This window comes from Neltuma alba, unplaced genomic scaffold (assembly GCF_004799145.2).
Source record: "Neltuma alba isolate B1F8T4 unplaced genomic scaffold, ASM479914v2 tig00011126_pilon, whole genome shotgun sequence".
Taxonomy (NCBI): Eukaryota; Viridiplantae; Streptophyta; class Magnoliopsida; order Fabales; family Fabaceae; genus Neltuma; species Neltuma alba.
This window is the reverse complement of record NW_021635862.1, coordinates 148,492-167,187: the sequence shown is the minus strand read 5'-3', so window position 1 is coordinate 167,187 and position 18,696 is coordinate 148,492. Positions and strand designations below refer to the sequence as shown.

Genomic DNA, 18,696 nt, shown 5'->3' with positions numbered 1-18,696 from the left:
AATCAACTGTCGTACGCGAGTTAAACAGCTTTAACTTAAAAATTTGAGGTTAACGGTGAAGAAAAGAGATTAGGACCTCAATTGAAAAACACTAATCACTAGATCATGATCTAATTGTATTGAGAGGGAAATTGCAGATTTATTTTTTAATTCAATTAAGGATATCCCAGTCCAACTAAGCACACTTATAAAACTAGTGTAAAAATCTTCATGTGAAATATATTATAGATAAATTTTATTTACTTTAGAATAATTTTTTCATTTGTAATTACTAATATATCTTTCTTTATCTGGGAATTACTAATATATATCTTATATTATACATTTTCAATGCATTCTTTTTAGTTCCAATAGTACTTGCTTTGCTTTATTTTCATGTAGATATTTGCAAACCATTAGAATTAAATTTTAATATAGTTTATAATTTATAATTTATTTATTTTTATAATTTAATATTTTAATAATAGTTTTAAAAAGATTTAAATATGAACAGTTAAATATTAATGCAATAGTTAGGAGAAGGAAAAAAAAAGATGATGAGAAAGGAAGAAGAGAAGTTCTAGACAGGATGCTTCCCAATAGGCGTTGGAACAAATGCAATGGCTTTGCCCCCTTGTTTGTTGTTGGCACTGAAATTGTTTTGACTATTTTCATTTTTTAGATCAGAAAACATGCACTGATTATTTTTATTTTGATTACCCCGACACCTTCTGCCTCTAATTTTTAAGTTGCCTCTTCTGTATAGTATATACCATGTGGCCGTCTCGTGTTGTTCCCTTTGGGCGCGTGTGCGAGAGCGGAGATTTATTTTAAGGAAAGTTTTGGTGCTCTTAAGAAACCAATCAACCTTGCTACTCAGCTCCTAATGAACTTATATGATTATATTTGACACCTAACATTTTTATATAAATTATGAGAGAAAATTGTTGATGTCATTATTAAAATTGCCTTGTAAGAAAGCTTCCAACTAGTAATCAAATTCGTCTACATGTTTCATGCATTCATGGTTGATGCAGCTTGAAGCCATGCAATTTCCAGTGTATATTTTCATAAGAGAATCATAATGAAATTAAAAATAATAACAACAAAATAAGTTTAAAGTTGTTATTTTTTATTCTGAAACTTATATATAAACTGTTTAGGTTATTATTAAGACTTTTAAGTAATTTTTTTTTTAGGATCTCATTATAATTTTCCCTAATTTCATCCCGGTTCATTTTTAGGAGGCCACTTTGTCACTAGAATCTCCCTCCCCGGCGCATATAACTTTTCAATCTTTTTAATACCACCACGATATATATCTTCTTAATCAATTGTGTTATAAGAATGAAGAAGAAAGAGGAACAAAGATAACGAAACTCTAATTAATGCATAAATCATTGTATCTTTATTATTAATTTAAAAGACACTTCATTATTTTTGTTCTTCTTGCTTAACAATTAGATTTTCTCATTACAAGATCATGATCAAGAAAGTTTTGGGTACTTGACTATATTTTTCTGGTCTACTTTAATCAGAAACTTCTCATACAACATATGAAACTTAAAATCAAAGGCTGCTGTGTTGGTGATGGTACAAACAGGTGTAGTTTTGTCTAAAGCCATGTCGCTGCATTCTGAGCACCTTTGAAATTCATAGAAATGATTGGTCCTTATGCTTTAACCCTAGCTTTCGGTGGAGTAGCATCATGCATGGAATAAAAAATGGATTATCCCAAGTCAACGCTTTTTGTCTCTTAATAAGAAAGCTCTTTCTACCAAATACTAACGACCTGCAAATTACCCGAGCGTGCAGATTCTCCGTCCTCGTCTCCCCTGTTACTTATTTTGATTACAACCAACATAATATTTTTGAAGAAAACTGATTCCCATCAATGTCAACTACCATTTTGTTCAAAGGTATATATATTAATTTTCTGACTTAAAACCTTATCAGTTAGAATTAGATTATCTGCCATGCCACACCACAGCGTGGCTGTGCCGGTGCACATGGGTCGTCTTGCTTGTAGACAAAGCTCAAAGACAACGCTCGTGAGGTCACCCCTTGTCCTGTTTTTCTAAAACTGCCTTCTGCAGTCTCTGCTTTTCACCTTTGTTGTTATATCTCCATTGTTTTTCCCACTCCCATCAACTTCTCTGAAAAGATTAGAAACTAAAAGAAGCAACTGTACATTGTCCAAGAAAATATCTGCACCCAGCAAGGATCGCTTATATGCAAAGTTCGTGAAGCTTAATTATCCGTATCTGTTTGGTACTATGTATGTTATATATATTGCATGTTGATCTCCATATTATCATATTGTATTATTGTTAGGTTCCTCCTCCACATGCCCCATCCTGTTCGTGCGGCATAAAATACTGTGAGAGACCTTGAGCCTCTAAATGATTGCCAATGGATTCAGTTGTTTCTTTTGCATGTGAAGCTGCCGATTCCGCAAGCATATACCAGCTCATCTTCCTCATCACGACCAATAATCCCATCATTGCAACGAACACCGATTTTGGATTTTCGCCTTCCAACTGCTTCTGAAACACGATAGTCCTGTTTCTGATATGCTTCTGGCCCTACTCGATTTCTTCTTGCAAACCCCAAATCGTTGCTTGTGGGGGACATTGCCGGCTACCTCTGGATCTTGATCTAGCTTCCGTGTTTTGGAATCCACAAGTAAGTATTCCATTTTTTTTTCCCTCTATGATAATACCAAGGATGGTTGTGCTCGTCCGCTTTATACCGATAAAATGCCAACTAAATTGAAGAGCAGACTTTAGTTTCTAAGTTTCTGTGAGCTGAGCTAACAGAGTAGGTGAGTTGAAAATTGGGTTGGTTGATTTGGAATTCAACCATGAGCTGTTTCATTTTGACCCGCAATTTCAGGGATGAATTTCATTTTCATTGAATTAATCTAACAAATCTCACCCAGTTGTCTTTTAGTTCATCTTTGAATAGATATTAATACCATTGTTTAATCCTCCAATCCTCTGTTTTCTCTCCAGCTTAACCACATGAAGAAGCGAGCGGGATCTTGAAGAGTCCTTCGTTCAAGTTCCTTGAACAACGATCTAATCATCTTCATTGAAGCGAGAAAATAGGCAAGGAAATGGACCACTTGATAACTTTGTTAGTAGCCTTCGTCATTGGGGCAACTTTCGTGAGTGTTGGTGCCGAGCCAGTGGAAGATAAAAAAGCGTTGCTTGATTTCTATCGCAATATCGATCAGTCTCATCCTCTCAACTGGGATGAGAATTCTTCTGCATGCAAAAGCTGGAGAGGGGTGTTCTGCAACAAAGAACAATCCAGGGTCATAGCTCTCCATTTACCTGGAGCTGGGTTCAGTGGTCCGATCCCATCTAACACGCTTAGCCGTCTCTCAGAACTTCATACCTTGAGTCTTAGATCCAATAGAATAACGGGTCCTTTTCCTTCTGATTTCTCTGAGCTTAAAAATTTGAGTTACGTTTATCTCCAATTCAACAAGTTTTCCGGCCCATTACCATCGGATTTTTCCGTTTGGAATAATCTTAATGTTATCGATTTATCCAATAATTCTTTTAATGGAGGCATCCCTTCTTCCATTAGAAAATTGACTCATCTCACAACTCTAGTCTTAGCCAACAACTCGCTTTCCGGGGAAATTCCTGACCTCGATATTCCTAGCCTAAAAGTGCTCAATTTAGCGAACAACCACCTTAGTGGGGTTGTGCCTAAATCCCTCGAGAGATTTCCACGTTCAGCTTTTGCTGGTAACAACAATCTTACAAAAGAAAATTCACTTCCTCCTGCTATTCCACTTCAACCACCGAATGCTCCTCCGAAAAAGAAAACCACACTAAGCGAGCCCGCATTATTGGCTATTATCATTGGCGGCTGTGTGCTATTTTTTCTGGTGATTGCAGTTCTCATGCTTATCCGCAGCTATCAGAAAGGAAATGAGGAAGTGCCAGCCGTGAAGTCAAAGAAAAAGGAAGACACTCTGAAAAAAGAAGCATCTGAAACTGAAAGTCAAGACAAGAACAAGATTGTGTTTTTTGAGGGTCGCCATCTTGCCTTTGACCTGGAAGACCTGTTGAGATCATCTGCTGAGGTACTAGGAAAAGGAACCTTCGGAACAACATATAAGGCTGCTCTAGACGATGTAACCACGGTGGTGGTGAAGAGATTGAAAGAAGTAGTGGTCGGAAAACGTGAGTTTGAACAGCAGATGGAGGTGGTGGGGAGGATTAGGCATGATAATGTGGCTCCACTGAGGGCATATTATTATTCCAAGGAAGAAAAACTTATGGTGTATGATCACTTCGAAGAGGGTAGCGTTTCTGCAATGTTGCATGGTACGTTAAGCCTCTTTCTTCCATCATCTTACTTGGAATGGAAACAATTGCTAACTGTAATAATGCTCATGCATCTCCATTATGCAGGTAGAAAAGCGGAAGGCAGGGCTTCTTTAGACTGGGATAGCCGGCTGAGAATTGCCATTGGTGCAGCAAGAGGGATGGCTCACATCCACACAAAACATGCAGGGAAACTAGTACATGGGAACCTAAAAGCCTCAAACGTCTTCTTAAACTCTCAAGGATATGGTTGTGTGTCTGATGCAGGTTTGACCACATTAACAAGCTCAATACCCTTCCCAGCACAGAGAACTGGAGGGTACCGGGCGCCGGAAGTAACAGACATCAGAAAAGCGACCCACGCTGCTGATGTATACAGTTTTGGGGTGCTGGTGCTTGAGCTTCTCACTGGGAAATCACCCATACATGCCACAGGGAGCGAGGAGTTGGTGCATCTGGTTAGGTGGGTGAATTCCGTGGTGAGAGAGGAGTGGACTGCGGAGGTGTTTGATGTTGAGTTGCTGAGATATGCAAATATTGAGGAAGAAATGGTAGAGATGTTGCAGATAGGGATGGCTTGCGCGGTGAGGGTGCCAGAACGGAGACCAAAAATGCAAGATGTTGTGAGAATGCTGGAGGAAGTTCGCAAAGTGAATACTGGAACCCAATCATCCACTGAAGGTTCCACCCCGACCCCACAAGCAATTATTCATGCACCTTCTTCATCTGTTCCCCAACAAGATTCCGTCGTTGTTTAGATGTATGAAAGTTTAATTTCATCTGCAAAGGTGAAAAATGGTTGATTGATGTCCAGTGTCTCTTTATAGTTGGCAAATGGTTGCGTGTTAAAGCAGCCAAATCTAGCTGGAATCATAGTCAAGGAGGTCAGCTGACGTACTCCAGCGACATGAAAGATTCTTTGTATTTCTTCCACTTACCCGGTCTCTTGGCCATTATAAATAGCCCTGTTATTTTTGGAAGAACTGCCCAAGTCGTGACCCTACTAAGGATCAGAGTTCTTGAGATCATTATGGCCTTTTGATTAATGAAATTTGAAGCCATTTAAGAAGATGATGAGAAGCTTACTGCGCAAACTAATTTAATCGTAAATTTCAATGTGGCAACCATTTGGTCCCTTTCAACCGTGAAAAAATAACAAGAATAATATTCATGACCTGTTTATCTTTATGTACTTTTTCTTTTTCGCTCAGCCCATCGCTTACGGATTTGCAAACTAGCAAGCCGCACCTTGGACCAGGCTGTCATTCTCAAATATTATGAGAGATGAGGGAGAGGTAACAGGTCAACAATTTCCATTGATTTGATCATCAATTACAATCGACTTGAGTATTTAAAATCGACAAGCGTCTGCTGAGCTAGCCAATAGGCGATAAAGAGAATTGAAACAGGTAAAATTCACGGGATCCGGGGGCCCATTTTCATTCATCCAGATAAATCCGCCAATCTGGCTTCATGTAAAAATTTTACATCACGTATATATATTTCTTTCATTTTGAAATTTGAGGTATCAGAATTACAGGTAAACCTCAGACAATCAAAAAGAGACGCCAAACTATGCCTGTGAGAACCCTGGTCACACAATTGCCCCACAATCATTAACTGTACGTATCTCCTACTAAGTTTACAGACGTCACAAAAAAAGGCACTGCAACTCACTTCCTCAAAATTCTTGTTTTCACACCCCCTGCAATCAGTAAAGCAAAAATAAGAGAAGCTTCACAAGATGGATGCAGAAATTACGATACACTAAAGAAACCATACCTTCAACTTCCTCAAACTGGATTTCCTTTACAGTGTCTGCCGCAGCATTATACTCAAACCTACAAAGGAATAGCAAAATATCCTTTAGTGATGTTTGATTATACCTTGCAAGTCAATGTGTAAGTACGTAGGTCACTTGTTGTATAATCTGGACAAGGAGTCAAATTTTGCCCAATAATCTGAGTATTTCAGGTTAAAAGTGCCCCAGGGCTCAACTCAAAATAGTCAAATATGCCCAACCACTTAATCTGAACAACCACATAGATAGCATAGCATAGTAGATCACTTGAGCGAGAATGAAATATTAAAGAGGGAATAGATAGGAATTTGAGAACACACAGAACAGAGTAATAGGCATAAATTTCACTTACCTGTTGGAGAAAACCACATCAAGTTGATAATCTGAAGCACTCTTGGTAGCTTCCACTAGCACCGTGACAATTTCAGTCTTTCGAGTACTGGCCATGAATAGATCATACTCTGTTGGAATTACTACTGCAAAAAAGTTATCACGTAGTTCGCTCAGACACATTCTCTCAACAGCTGCAAGGGCTATCCTCCTTTTAAGGGCACCAGTTTCTGGGTCAACAATATAAATGGCAAAACCAGTAATTAAGAGAATACGTTTCTTCATTTTCCCTGAGCCAGTGAACTTCAAAACTTTATCTGCAAACAGAACTTGCTTGTCCCCTGTAAGAAAATGAATGGAGATTAGAATTCCATAACTTGGCAAACCGCACACTACATCTTCCTCTCTCCCAACCTAGTCCCTCTACATCATTTCTCAAAAAATGCACAACATGATGCATGGCTTTCTGTCAAGCCAAGACACAAGAAATTGGGCATTCTCCTTTGACACTGAGGATCAGAACGGACACTGAGTCAGATCCTTTGAGACTTTCCAAACTGCTTTATATTAATCTTGCATCTCATTTGTTTAAAATCCCCGAATTTGGATATTGATTTTTTTCATTTCATCTAATTCTAAAATTAATTTTTAAATTTTTGATTCCGTATAGGTCTCACCTTCCTGCAGATATCATACAATAAAATTGATTAAATTCTAAGAGTTAAGCTTCGATTTTCAAGCAAACCCTTGAAAAACTTCTCATTCAAGAAAAAAAAAAAGAAACCTCCATACTCGAGCATTGAATCATTGACAGTGTTCATCAGAACTGTCAGGAGTTGGAGAACTACATCAACAAAAATATATTTCGCTCTCTAGCACCTCATAACCAATGTTTTCTTTCATACAGAGAATGGTAAATCGACAAAAGGGTAAGAAAAATCAATCTTCCCCTTTTTGATCAGTGATCACAATAGGATGAGGTTGTTCAGCACCATGAAAGATCCTGCGCTCTATTTGCAGGGGGGGAAAAACTCACATTAACGAACACGTTATCTTTTGGTCGGGGGAAAAACACATGATCTAGGTACATGCTTAGATCACAGAAGAATCAATCCACTAACTCAGAGCAAATGTTGATTGGCACTAGTTGCCCATGTCCTTATTGTTGAACAAATCAATTGTCATATTAAATGATCAACTTTCCCAGTTAACATGCCCTCGGTAGAGGAATATCGAAATCCGCCAGATTTCCAGAAGGCTAGTTTCGAAAACGCCGAATTCAGCAATCCACAACTATCAAACGAGTTCTACACAGCCGTAGTACGAGTTGATAAAAATATATGTGTTTAAGGACTAACCTTGTTTCTGCAAAATTTTCATCAAAAAAGGCTGTGAAGGGACATCGATGTAGTCCCCCTTAAAATCTCTGTGAAGAGATGCCTTTCGTCGGACCTTGATGCCCATGAACGGCTCCTGATCTTCGGAAACACTTCCGTTGGAGAAATTCAGGCGCAAATTTCCCTCTTGTTCAAATTCGTCATCGTATCGCACTCGGGAGGAGTCTTCATCCTCGATATCACCGTCTTTGGGGGGATCAGATCTGGAATCTTGAATATGAACCCGTCTCTCTGTCCTGAACCGTTCCATCTAGAGGTGGAGTTTTGGAGCGGTGATGGGACTCGGAGAAGGAGGGAAACGGTGCAGCCTGCGAGGGCTGGGCTGGACCGGACTGGACGATGCCTTTCGGGGTTGGGGGGAGCCAACTTGCAGTTGCTGAGTTGCGTGCGGCGTGACATGGTGGGACCACGTGCTCCTGAGCCGCGTAACCATCTGGTTCCAGCTGGCTTATACGTCAGCGAGCCGCCGTTGTGAGCCACCAGCGTCAAGCTACGGCCAGGCGATTGTTTATTGATTAATATTACTGGGGATCACGACGGTGATCGGAAAATGCATTCAATTGAATTCAGAGAAATAATTCATTTGGAGTGAGTTATCTCTGTCGTCAATAGCGATTTGAGTCCCTTATTATATACTACCTCCGCTTCCAATTACAATTGGCAGAATTTGTTGATTAATTTGAGGAGATTAAATAAATGAGTTAAGTTAGTTATTTGTAATGAATATGTGTTGTCTTTCTCTATATATCCTTGCTAATCACGTGTATTGGCTAAAACTATCACTATTAGAAGGACTTTCTTAAAAAAAAAAGTATAAATATGAGAGACAAAGTAGATTAGAGTTTTATATTTAGGACCAAAATAAAAGTTAGATAATATCTTATATTAACTACAGGAGGTAGTAATATATATTTATATAAAACATTTAAATACTTATATTTTATATTGCTATTACATAAGTTTTTATGTGTGTGTGTGTTGTTGTGCATGGGTTATATACAGTAAGGTAGAAATGGACCTGTCACTCAACTGGTGGAGACAATAGGTTAAAGATTAGTGGATTAGATTGGAGTCAAACTGACATAAATTAAAAAAATTGAAAATTAATTCAAAATTTTTATCATACTATTTAAAAACTAAATACTGATTCAATACTTTGAATTACAAACAAAATAATCATATACTAACAATTTTTTTCCAACCTTTTTTTATAATTTTTTGACAAATTGACATCATATTATGATATTAAAAAATTACCATACAATCATAACAAAATATCAAAATAGATATATAATAACAAAGTATCCCTAAAAAAATCAGGTTAAACCACCCCTCTTTCGTGGGTTCAGCTAGTAAAAGGGTCGAACTCTCTCGCCAAAAGAAGGGGGTTTGATCCTGGGAAGTGTCACTTTGTTGTGGCTCGCTTGTCATGCTCCCGTGTCTGCAGGGATAGGCCTCAGTGGATCAAGCGTTTGGTGCCCTGTCTTTAGATCGTGGATGAGTACAACCCCTTTCTTAAAATTTGTATATCAAAACAACAAAAAAATCGGGTTAAAGCACCAAATCCAAGTTACTCCCGAGTTAATTTGACTCCGATATGCATGCTCAACCAAACTAGTTACTTAGTTGGTTTGCTTGTCTGGATTGATCCTGGTTTGCATGATAAATAATTTTTTTCATGATCATTGCTGGCATATCTAATTTGTGTGATTTAATGATCTACTATTTGGTGCTTATTATTATTATAGATGACACCTCCCACCTTCTCATATAAATTAATAAGATGTGGTTAAGTTATTAAATTTATTTTAAAATAGAAAAATAGACTTACCTATATTTAAAATCATAAGTTATATTTCGATCAATGAATTTGAAAAATTATGTTAAACTTTCAATATGAATAGTCTTTAAAAAATATACTGCTTTCAATTCACTTCTAAATATAAAATTTACTTGATGTTGCAAGATTTTATATTTATAAAGGTAACATTTTTACCTTTATACCTCCCTTGATGATTTGTAACAAACACTACTTGTGTTTTCTAAAAAGTGTATTATAATAGGGATTAAAAGTAGCATAGTATTGGGCCCAAAAAAAAAAAACCTAAAGATAGTATGGTGTGTGTTCCTCCTAAAAATGTCTAATAAAAATTGACATAAAAATATCCAATAAAATTGAAATAACAAATAGATGGCTCCTATACAATGACGACACGTACAAAGTGAAAAAATAGATATCACATGATAAAAGTATAGGATTTTAAATTTACTAAAACAATTGATAATGTTTACAAATACCAAACAAAATCCAATATTTAAACTCCACTACTGTCTGCTGTTATAAATTAATCAACTTCTTTTTTGCTATCGTCAATTAATCAACTTCTAAACTAGGTTTTTCCCCCTAATAATATTAGAATGACCTAAACTCGATATGCTTGTATTCTATTTTTCTCTTGTGATGAGCTATGAGCGGGTGAAAGATTTCACCAAAAAAACAATTAGCCAATGGCAATCCCATCACTAAAAATTTAAAAGTAAAGTCGCCACGCACCAAAACCGACAAACAGCGACAAATGTCGCCGTTTCGGCGGCGACATTTGTCGCCGAAAACCCTTTCGGCGGCGACATTTGTTTGAGACATCGACCACCATAAGCCAATCATTACATAACCGGGAAAAAAAAAGTAAAAGAACTTAAATACAATTTTAAATGTATGAGTTTGTTTAATTATTTTTTTTACCAGAATGAGTTTGTTTAATTATTACCAACATATAGATATATGATTTTCATAAGTAATTTCAATTATGATATGTTCTTATATTATTTTACTCGTATTAAATATTAACCTATCATCAAGAGAAAAATGAAATTAAAAACGGAAATCAGTGATTAAAAAAATAAAAGAAAATTACCTCAGCATTTTGTCTAACGGCCGAGGGAAACAAAAATCAAATGCAACGTTAAAAAACAGCGCGGAAACGCGCGAAATCACGATGGGTCAATGAGGGCGCAAAACGACGCCGTTGAGGAAGGATGAGGACCACCGTTCCTGTTCGGCGGCCCCTTTCGGCACGAGAGGGAAAAAGGAAAGGATTTCGTACAGAAAACGCCAAGTAGGGACCCACTCTTGCGCGGAGGAAATAAATCAATCAAAATAATACAATAAATAACATTAATAATTAATGAGGGAGGCAACAATGCAAATCAATCAGAGAAAGAGAGGGGATCGATTCCGAAGCCGCCCCAGACATTTATAAAAGTCATCTTCCTTCGCCTTCCATTTTCATTTTTCCCATTGTTTCTCTCCTCCTCCTCCTTCTTCCCCACAAATCCGATTCCAAAAGTCCAAAGGAGGATCTCTCGGTTTTCTCTTAGGTAAGATTATATCCCCCTCCCCCAGTACTCTATTCTCCTGATTCTTGTTGCTTCGTGCGTAGATGGGTTTATGTCTGTGTAAGCGTATGCTTCGATCTGAAACGATTTTATATTTTTGTGTAGATTTCGTGATGGCCTCCAAGCGGATCTTGAAGGAACTCAAGGATTTGCAGAAGGATCCTCCCACATCTTGCAGCGCCGGTACTGCATTTCTTAATGCTTCTGGCTCCATGCTTTCTTTTTAATTTTTCGTTCGCGTAATTGTCTGGATTTTTTGGCTCATGCTTCGTTTTCGCTTTTTCCTTTGGAAAAAAATTATTTCTAGTTATATCTGTGGTTGTAATTTAAATTTTGTAATGATGCGGGCATATGTTCTGATTTATTGGGGAGCTGTATGATCCTGAGCTCCTTACATTCTCTCTCGTCGATGGAGCCCTTTCTGTCTGACATTTCTGATGGCAACTGGTTTCGATTGATTCTGCCGACATGGAAATGATGCGTTTAGAATATTTTGGGACTAGCCGCTGATTGTGGAGCCTATAAGTCGCATGGCTCTCCTTATAATGGAGTTTGTATGCTAGGGAGATTACTTGATCTTACAACTGGGTTTATACGTCGCTTGCCGAATAATTAAGCTTGTTAACAACGAATTTTTTGGGAATGTACAGTGTATAGTTGGTTCTATTTTTCTCTTCATAGGTGGGATGTGTCTTTTGTCTTTTATTTGAGGTCTCGTTTGCCTTTCTTAGTAGACCGTGACATGCCTCTCAGCTATTGCTCTGCCTAGTATGCATTTTATTTTCTTACTGGATTCTGCAATTATGAATTTGGATTTTGTACTCATGGCTGAGTAATGTTTTAATTTTTCATATCGCCAGCACAACCATGCAACATTGTCATGATCAAATCAGCCATGTATGTGATATTGGTATTTTTATGCTATTCTTGCATTTGTTACTCTTTTGGGATCTCTGTGCTCCTTGGTTATGGCATGAGGGTGGGGGGGCGATAATCTAACTAAAATCTCTTTTGTAATTGGGTTCTCCTTCTAATCTCTCGCATTTTAGTATTATGACTTATGAGGGGTCTTGAAATTTTAGTGAAAGGGAAATGATTGATTCAGGTGAATTAAGGGGCATATAATTACTTTTTCTGAAATACTATGGGAAGTCGTTACTTGTTACTATGACTTAAACCTAGGACGCTCAAAACGTGCGCAGACTGCCCAAGCTAAGCCAGGTGGCAATAATCATGCATACTCAGTCTATCTGTAGTCAACTAAACCTACTGGAAGTCTGGCTTTCTAACTTGTAAAAGCTAACAGTCTGCTAATCAACTGCATGTGATGTTTTCATTGCCCTGTTTGATGTTGGCAATATGTCACCTATGGTTTGGCTGGCCTTCTTTTTCACGTGTGCTTATATGGTGCGTCTTCATTTATTTGTAACCATTGAAGGTCCTGTTGCTGAAGACATGTTTCATTGGCAAGCAACAATTATGGGCCCTCCAGACAGTCCTTATGCTGGAGGGGTTTTCTTAGTTACAATTCATTTTCCTCCAGATTATCCCTTCAAGCCACCAAAGGTTTGTAATTCATTCACTTATTTATATACTGTTGTATTGCTTTTATCATTCCCTTCTTCACTGTCTTTACATGTTCGCTACTTCTGTTTTACTTCATGATTACATTCTTCTTCATGCATCTAGTTTGTATTTTGCCTCCTGGGCCAGGTATATGAATTTTAAATCTAACTTTTCTGTCATTAGAACACTCATTCCCCAACAAATTAGAATTTAATATTTGGTGTCCGGTTTAAAGAAAAAGCATGGCATTTATGATTGAATCGAAAATTTGAGAAAAATGTTGACTTTTGGATTCTAGTTGCATGCTTTCTTTTAGTTAAAAGTTAAAAATTTTAAGAGGGAATAAACTGTTTCCTTGTAATGTTTTATATTGATCTCTCATTTCCATCTTGCAGGTTGCATTCAGGACGAAGGTATTCCACCCAAATATCAATAGCAATGGAAGCATTTGCCTTGACATACTGAAGGAGCAGTGGAGCCCTGCTCTGACCATTTCGAAGGTTTGTATAGTTTTGTTTCAGATAATGAGGAAAATCTTCATTCCATAGAACACATAAGTTTCCGAAGTAATTTTTCTACCAACTCATTCTGGAATTTTTTTAGTTTATAGTTCCATGTAAGGCGAGTTTACTTGACTTTCCCGTATGGTTCTGATATATACCACTGGAACTAAACGGCTTTCATCGCACTGTACGGGTCAACGAAACAATTTTATTGTGTAGTCGGGGTTTTATGCATCATCAATATAAAGGCCTATTTCGTTTGCGTTTTGGAATTGCAATTAATCATTGGTTTCTTCAGGTGTTACTCTCAATCTGCTCCCTGTTGACGGACCCAAATCCTGATGATCCTTTGGTCCCAGAAATCGCCCACATGTACAAGACAGACCGGAACAAGTATGAGACAACTGCAAGAAGCTGGACTCAGAAATATGCCATGGGCTGAGTGACCTGTGATGATGTGTGTGAGAGAGATCCCCCTCTATTTTTCGGTGGTTAGGCCTAACAGCCTGTGTAATGAATATTTGTTGTCTTCAATCTTGAATTGATTATGGCTCCTCCAGCTAAAATGGTGGGTGGGGCATAACATTTTTTTCTTCTCGTGTATTACAAACGTTACTTCCGACGACACTGATATGGGACCAATGAAAACGCACGACTAAGTTCTCAACCCTGCTATGATCCCATAAAACATCCATGTAACTTTGATGGCTGCGAATTGACTGAATTTGAGGTAATTGTGCAATTACTAAGGGGTTTTTTAAAATAAAATTAATTGTTTTTGGATGGAGAGTTGATGAGTTGGCTTAATAATATTACTTTTCGCATTTCATCGCACTTTTAAGGTTGAAGAGGTTTTTTATTTTTTGGCCCGAGGAAGGTTGAAAAGATTATTGAAGGTAGGGCGAAAATCATATTCGCAGTGGTAGGGTAACTTACCTTCCTTCGTCGGGTCCAAAATTATACATATCTTGTGAAGTCGTACTCGGAGGAAAAAGAAAGGGATTAGGAACTATTCAATCTAGTCTCGCATTTGTGCCAAATTATGTGTTGTATTAATAGAATATAAGTGAAAATACCAAAGGCATGCATCCATTCATGTATATGTACGCATACATGTATATAATAAATATTCTTTGTTTCTTTTTATAAAGTAAATTACAAAATTTGAAGAATATTTAATTTTTTTTCAATATATTCCTTGTAAATGTATGAAATGAGTTGGTACGAATATTGCATTTCTCATTAAAAGTTAACGAATAAAATAGGCATTAAACATGGATAGAAACGGAAAAATGGAAGTAGGTTTAAGACATGAATTAAATTAAATTACATTTATCGGTGTATGAGAGTTAGGTACGCCTCGTTCCTTCCTCAAGTTTGCAATACAAGTCCTGTTCTCCTATGACCCATGTTAACTTGATTCAAAATATAAGTCCAAATAATGTAATATTGATTTTTCTTAAGTACATATTTGGAAAACTACACAAATTCTTTACATGTTTAATGTTATAACTTTCCTTTTTAATTAATATTTTTGGCTCATGCGAGGTGGTTATGCTAATGTTTTTTTTTCCTTCAGCCGAAAACGAGGGTGTACATTTAATTGAATTGAAAGAGTAAGTTTATTTGAAAACTTTTATCTGTTTTTTCTCATAACAAAATGGAATGCGTCTCTTTCTTTTTCTCCTCCTATCATAAGAAAACAAGTTTATTGGCAATTTCACGTTCGCTTTCGCCATGCATGATTCAACCAGTAGCTATTCTATATATTTCTGTTAATTCAATGAATAGAATGATATTTCGATGGCCCAAAAGGAAAAAAGGCACAAAAATCGGCTCTGAGCAATTTGACCACTTCCCTCATAGTATCGTTCTGTCTCCTTTGCTGGTATTGCCAAGATTTTCAATTTCATAGTAACCGTTGTGGCCTGCGAAATCAAACAGCAGAAAAGAAATGACAGAACGAACAAAAACTGCAGCGGAAGAGCAGAGCTCGTCCCTTGTGATGCCTTCTGAGTAAAATGCAATGCTGACTGCATCAATGTAGACTCGGGCCGCGGTAGGCCCTCTAAGATTCATTAGGAATTTCGGCCCATTTTAAAATGGACCAACTGGGCCCATTTCCATATTCTTTTTTGACCTCAAACCATTTCCATGTTGTTGGATGTCAAGAAGTAAGGAAAAGCAGCTTATGAATATTAGCCGCCCAGAGCAATGGTCATTGTTCAGCTGCAATGGAGCCGAGAATGGCCATGTCCAGTCCGGTAGCAGGCCAAGGAGAATATAAGTGAATGCCAAAACCCCAAAAATACAACTATATGTGGCAATGCTGTTGGCAAATATTAACTTTTTCCACTTGTGTTACCATCACGATACCGTTCTCATTGATTAGTTTCAATACTTCCTCTAATTCAAAATACAAGATAAATTTTGTTGGAGAGGTTTTTTTTTTAATAAGATAATATTTACTTTTGTCTAAGCATTTAATAAGTTTTTTTTAATTTTACCCCTAACATATATTCTCTTTCCTCTTTAATTTATTTATTACATCTTTTACTTATTCTCTTCGTTAATAAGGGTATAGCTGGAATAAAAATATATGCATTACATATTTATTGTTTTCAACTGATTTTGATTAATTTCTTGGTAAAAATAAATAGATAAAATTTATCTCATATATTTTGAAGCGGGTGAAGTATTATATAAATGGTGCAACTTAAGACGAAAAACAAGAGGAAAAATATATACAACAGAGGACGGTGTTTCCCCAGTTCCAATTCCCAACTTGCAAGTTTCCTCGTTCTTTGGGAAGTTTATGCAAGACTATGTTTGGCCAGTGGATTAAATTAAGGAGGCAAATGGAGAGGGGGACAAGGACATTAATTGCGAGAGAGAGGGAGAGAGAATGGTTGACGCCTGCTAAGTTCCAGTTGTAATTATTAGGAAAGGGGTAGGGGCCTAAGAAGGCCTTAATAGGCACACTGAGTTGTGGTCAAAGAGTCAAAGTTATCGGCTGCATCTATTCACTCACTTCCCTTCGACAATCCGAGATTGGCATTGCCCAGTAACCCCCTTCAAAGGTTAAATCTTTCTTCACATTTTCTTTTTAGATTCAGAAGATCCATCCCTGAGATTTAGTCTGAATTTTCATGCACATTTCCATTTTGATGAGCTAGCTCTTGTCTCCTTCCCTTCCCATGCTATTCTCTCTCTCTCTCTCTCTATATATATATATATGTTCTCAAATCCTGCTTTCTTCTTGCTATAATCTCACTCACTCTATCAGTGAATCATCCCTTACGGCTAAATTAAGTAAATAAATAAATGTTTGATAGTGTTTCTTAAATGATACGATTCAACAACACAATCAAACAGAACCACAATACTTCCAGAACCTTTTAGAGGGTCACAGCGAAAAATAAGATGGTTAAACTGAAACAATATATTTGAATATTTTAAAAAAGACTACTGGTTCAACGCGAAGCTGAAGCCATTAGAAAACATTCATTCAAAATTTAGCCATGTAGGATAGATCCGTTGGTGAAGTTAGCAGAGAGAGAAAAGGAAATCATATTCAACATTTTTTAAATCACCGAGGACGTCTCAGACTAAGCTTTTGATGGCGCAGAAAAAAAGGAATGAACTTTAGTGATGAAATTGAAACTCCAGCGACCGAACATGGGGAAAAATTTTGCTTTTTATGGCATTTGGACCATGAAACTATAATTTATACGTGTGAAGTTTGTTTATGTGGATTATTTTTTGTTTACCATATTCTTGAATTGTTTCACAACGCGTTCGTTTTCGAAGTGTGTGAGTGTGTGTGAGCTCAGCATTTATGGAGTAACTTAATACTAGAACGTTGATTAAATTCATAAACTTATTGATTCAATAATCAATGTCACGAAACAGTGCTACTATGGAGATCATTCACTATGATCAAATTACACGCAAAACTAAACAGTAATTAATCTATTCGATCGGATGAGTTATTTTATGCTAAAATTCGGTGAACATTTTCTTGGTCATACCTTGAGCATTGCAATAACTCGCGGAATTATAATTATAATCTTGTCATTTGGAAGAAACATATATATACGTCAACTTATTTATACCTTTTATGTCTCCTTGTTGACCTTGAAAGCTAATAACACCAGCTACTGGCCAGCAAACTAACAACAAATCAACGGACAAGAAAGCCTAGGAATGCCAATTTATATGTTTGTGTGTGTGTGTGTGAAGTTATACTAGAAGAAGCCAACCCACAAAGCATTACTTGAAGAGTTAATTAAAAAATTAATAATTAATAATGCATTTAACTATCTAAAAGACAGTGTCGTGACCCATGTCCTGCAGGTACAATATTATTTCTTTTTCACCGATCTGTTGAATATTTCATTAACTTAATCACAACCTTACGTGTCCAACATGCATGCCTATATATAAAAATTGTATTTTTCATAAACAAATATTTAGGCTGGCTTTTCATTAAAAGAAAAAAGAAACAATAAATTAAAAATCTTGCAAATTGGTCGTGCCCACGAGTGGGTTTAAGGGCATGGCCCCTTAAAATCTGGTGTATATTGGGTCGTAAAACCAAAGACCTAATCTCACTCACAAATGTACTTCTGGTCTTGTCTTTTTCTGAGGACAAAACCACACAAAAACCGTACCTGGACACCTAATATATATACCTATAACTAATACTATTAATCACAACACTAAATGAATCTAAACAGTGGCATTTTACATGTCGCCACTTGAAGTCAATGCAGTTTCATTCTGATCTGGACTTAAAGATGATTAATGATTTTTTAATCTTAATGATGATAAGAAGAGAAGAATTAGTGGATTCTCATGCTGCCCACTGAGAGTGTTAATTGAATAATGTTACGCAGAGAATGAATCGTAGCAAGTTAGGAAGAGGAATCAAAAAACATATTATTTTTCATTGTTTTCGGGAGACAGGATATAAAGAAAATCACATGTTTGGCAGTGAGAATAAGGGAGTTTTTAGCTTAATACGCATAGAATACGAATAAAGTTGAGGTCACCTGGGCATGGATTCTCTGCGCATATAAGTACAAATTATTATTAGTGAGCTTTGCTTTTAGAAGACAGATATTTCTTTTCTTGGCGTTGAGCTTTTCATTTACCAAATCTTCCTTATTCTCTGGGTTTAGTCTTTCCTTGGTTTTGGTTTTTCGTTCTTGTTTTCTTGCCCTTTTTACTTCAAAGGAAAAGGGGAAAAAACCGTGAGAGGGTGGTGGCAAACCAGACATTATTCTGTATGTCCGTAACCAAACCCATGTTGGCCAGCTTTATTCTCAAATCATGGGATTAAAGTTTTGAAGATAACAGAAATTTTGGGTATGCAT

The 18,696-nt window shown here is 36.9% G+C and overlaps 3 protein-coding genes and 1 long non-coding RNA gene across 6 annotated transcripts; 3 read left to right on the top strand and 1 right to left on the bottom strand.

Moving 5' to 3' along the window:
- Positions 1-2,032: 2,032 nt before the first annotated feature.
- Positions 2,033-5,305, top strand: LOC114761551 (probable inactive receptor kinase At4g23740). 3 transcript variants are annotated; one of them, XM_028950945.1, is made up of 4 exons: positions 2,033-2,218; positions 2,314-2,664; positions 2,994-4,325; positions 4,413-5,305. In XM_028950945.1, exons 3-4 carry the CDS (start codon positions 3,098-3,100, stop codon positions 5,081-5,083), a joined length of 1,899 nt encoding a protein of 632 aa, XP_028806778.1. In that variant the 5' UTR covers positions 2,033-2,218; positions 2,314-2,664; positions 2,994-3,097; the 3' UTR covers positions 5,084-5,305. The 3 variants fall into 3 exon arrangements, with proteins under 3 accessions (XP_028806778.1, XP_028806777.1, XP_028806779.1); XM_028950944.1 differs by having other exon boundaries at positions 2,033-2,664; XM_028950946.1 differs by lacking the exons at positions 2,033-2,218; positions 2,314-2,664 and adding an exon at positions 2,735-2,803.
- A 420-nt stretch (positions 5,306-5,725) lies between these two features.
- LOC114761569 (myosin IB heavy chain-like) lies at positions 5,726-8,266 on the bottom strand. The gene is made up of 4 exons (XM_028950968.1): positions 7,815-8,266; positions 6,479-6,797; positions 6,108-6,166; positions 5,726-6,030 (listed from the first exon to the last, which is right to left on the bottom strand). Exons 1-4 carry the CDS (start codon positions 8,101-8,103, stop codon positions 5,999-6,001), a joined length of 699 nt encoding a protein of 232 aa, XP_028806801.1. The 5' UTR covers positions 8,104-8,266; the 3' UTR covers positions 5,726-5,998.
- On the top strand, positions 6,806-18,172 carry LOC114761571 (uncharacterized). The gene is made up of 3 exons (XR_003742170.1): positions 6,806-7,515; positions 16,495-16,499; positions 18,161-18,172. It is a non-coding gene; the product is annotated as an uncharacterized LOC114761571 (long non-coding RNA).
- LOC114761570 (ubiquitin-conjugating enzyme E2 10) lies at positions 11,092-14,086 on the top strand. The gene is made up of 5 exons (XM_028950970.1): positions 11,092-11,231; positions 11,355-11,432; positions 12,688-12,815; positions 13,211-13,315; positions 13,617-14,086. Exons 2-5 carry the CDS (start codon positions 11,363-11,365, stop codon positions 13,758-13,760), a joined length of 447 nt encoding a protein of 148 aa, XP_028806803.1. The 5' UTR covers positions 11,092-11,231; positions 11,355-11,362; the 3' UTR covers positions 13,761-14,086.
- Positions 18,173-18,696: the final 524 nt, after the last annotated feature.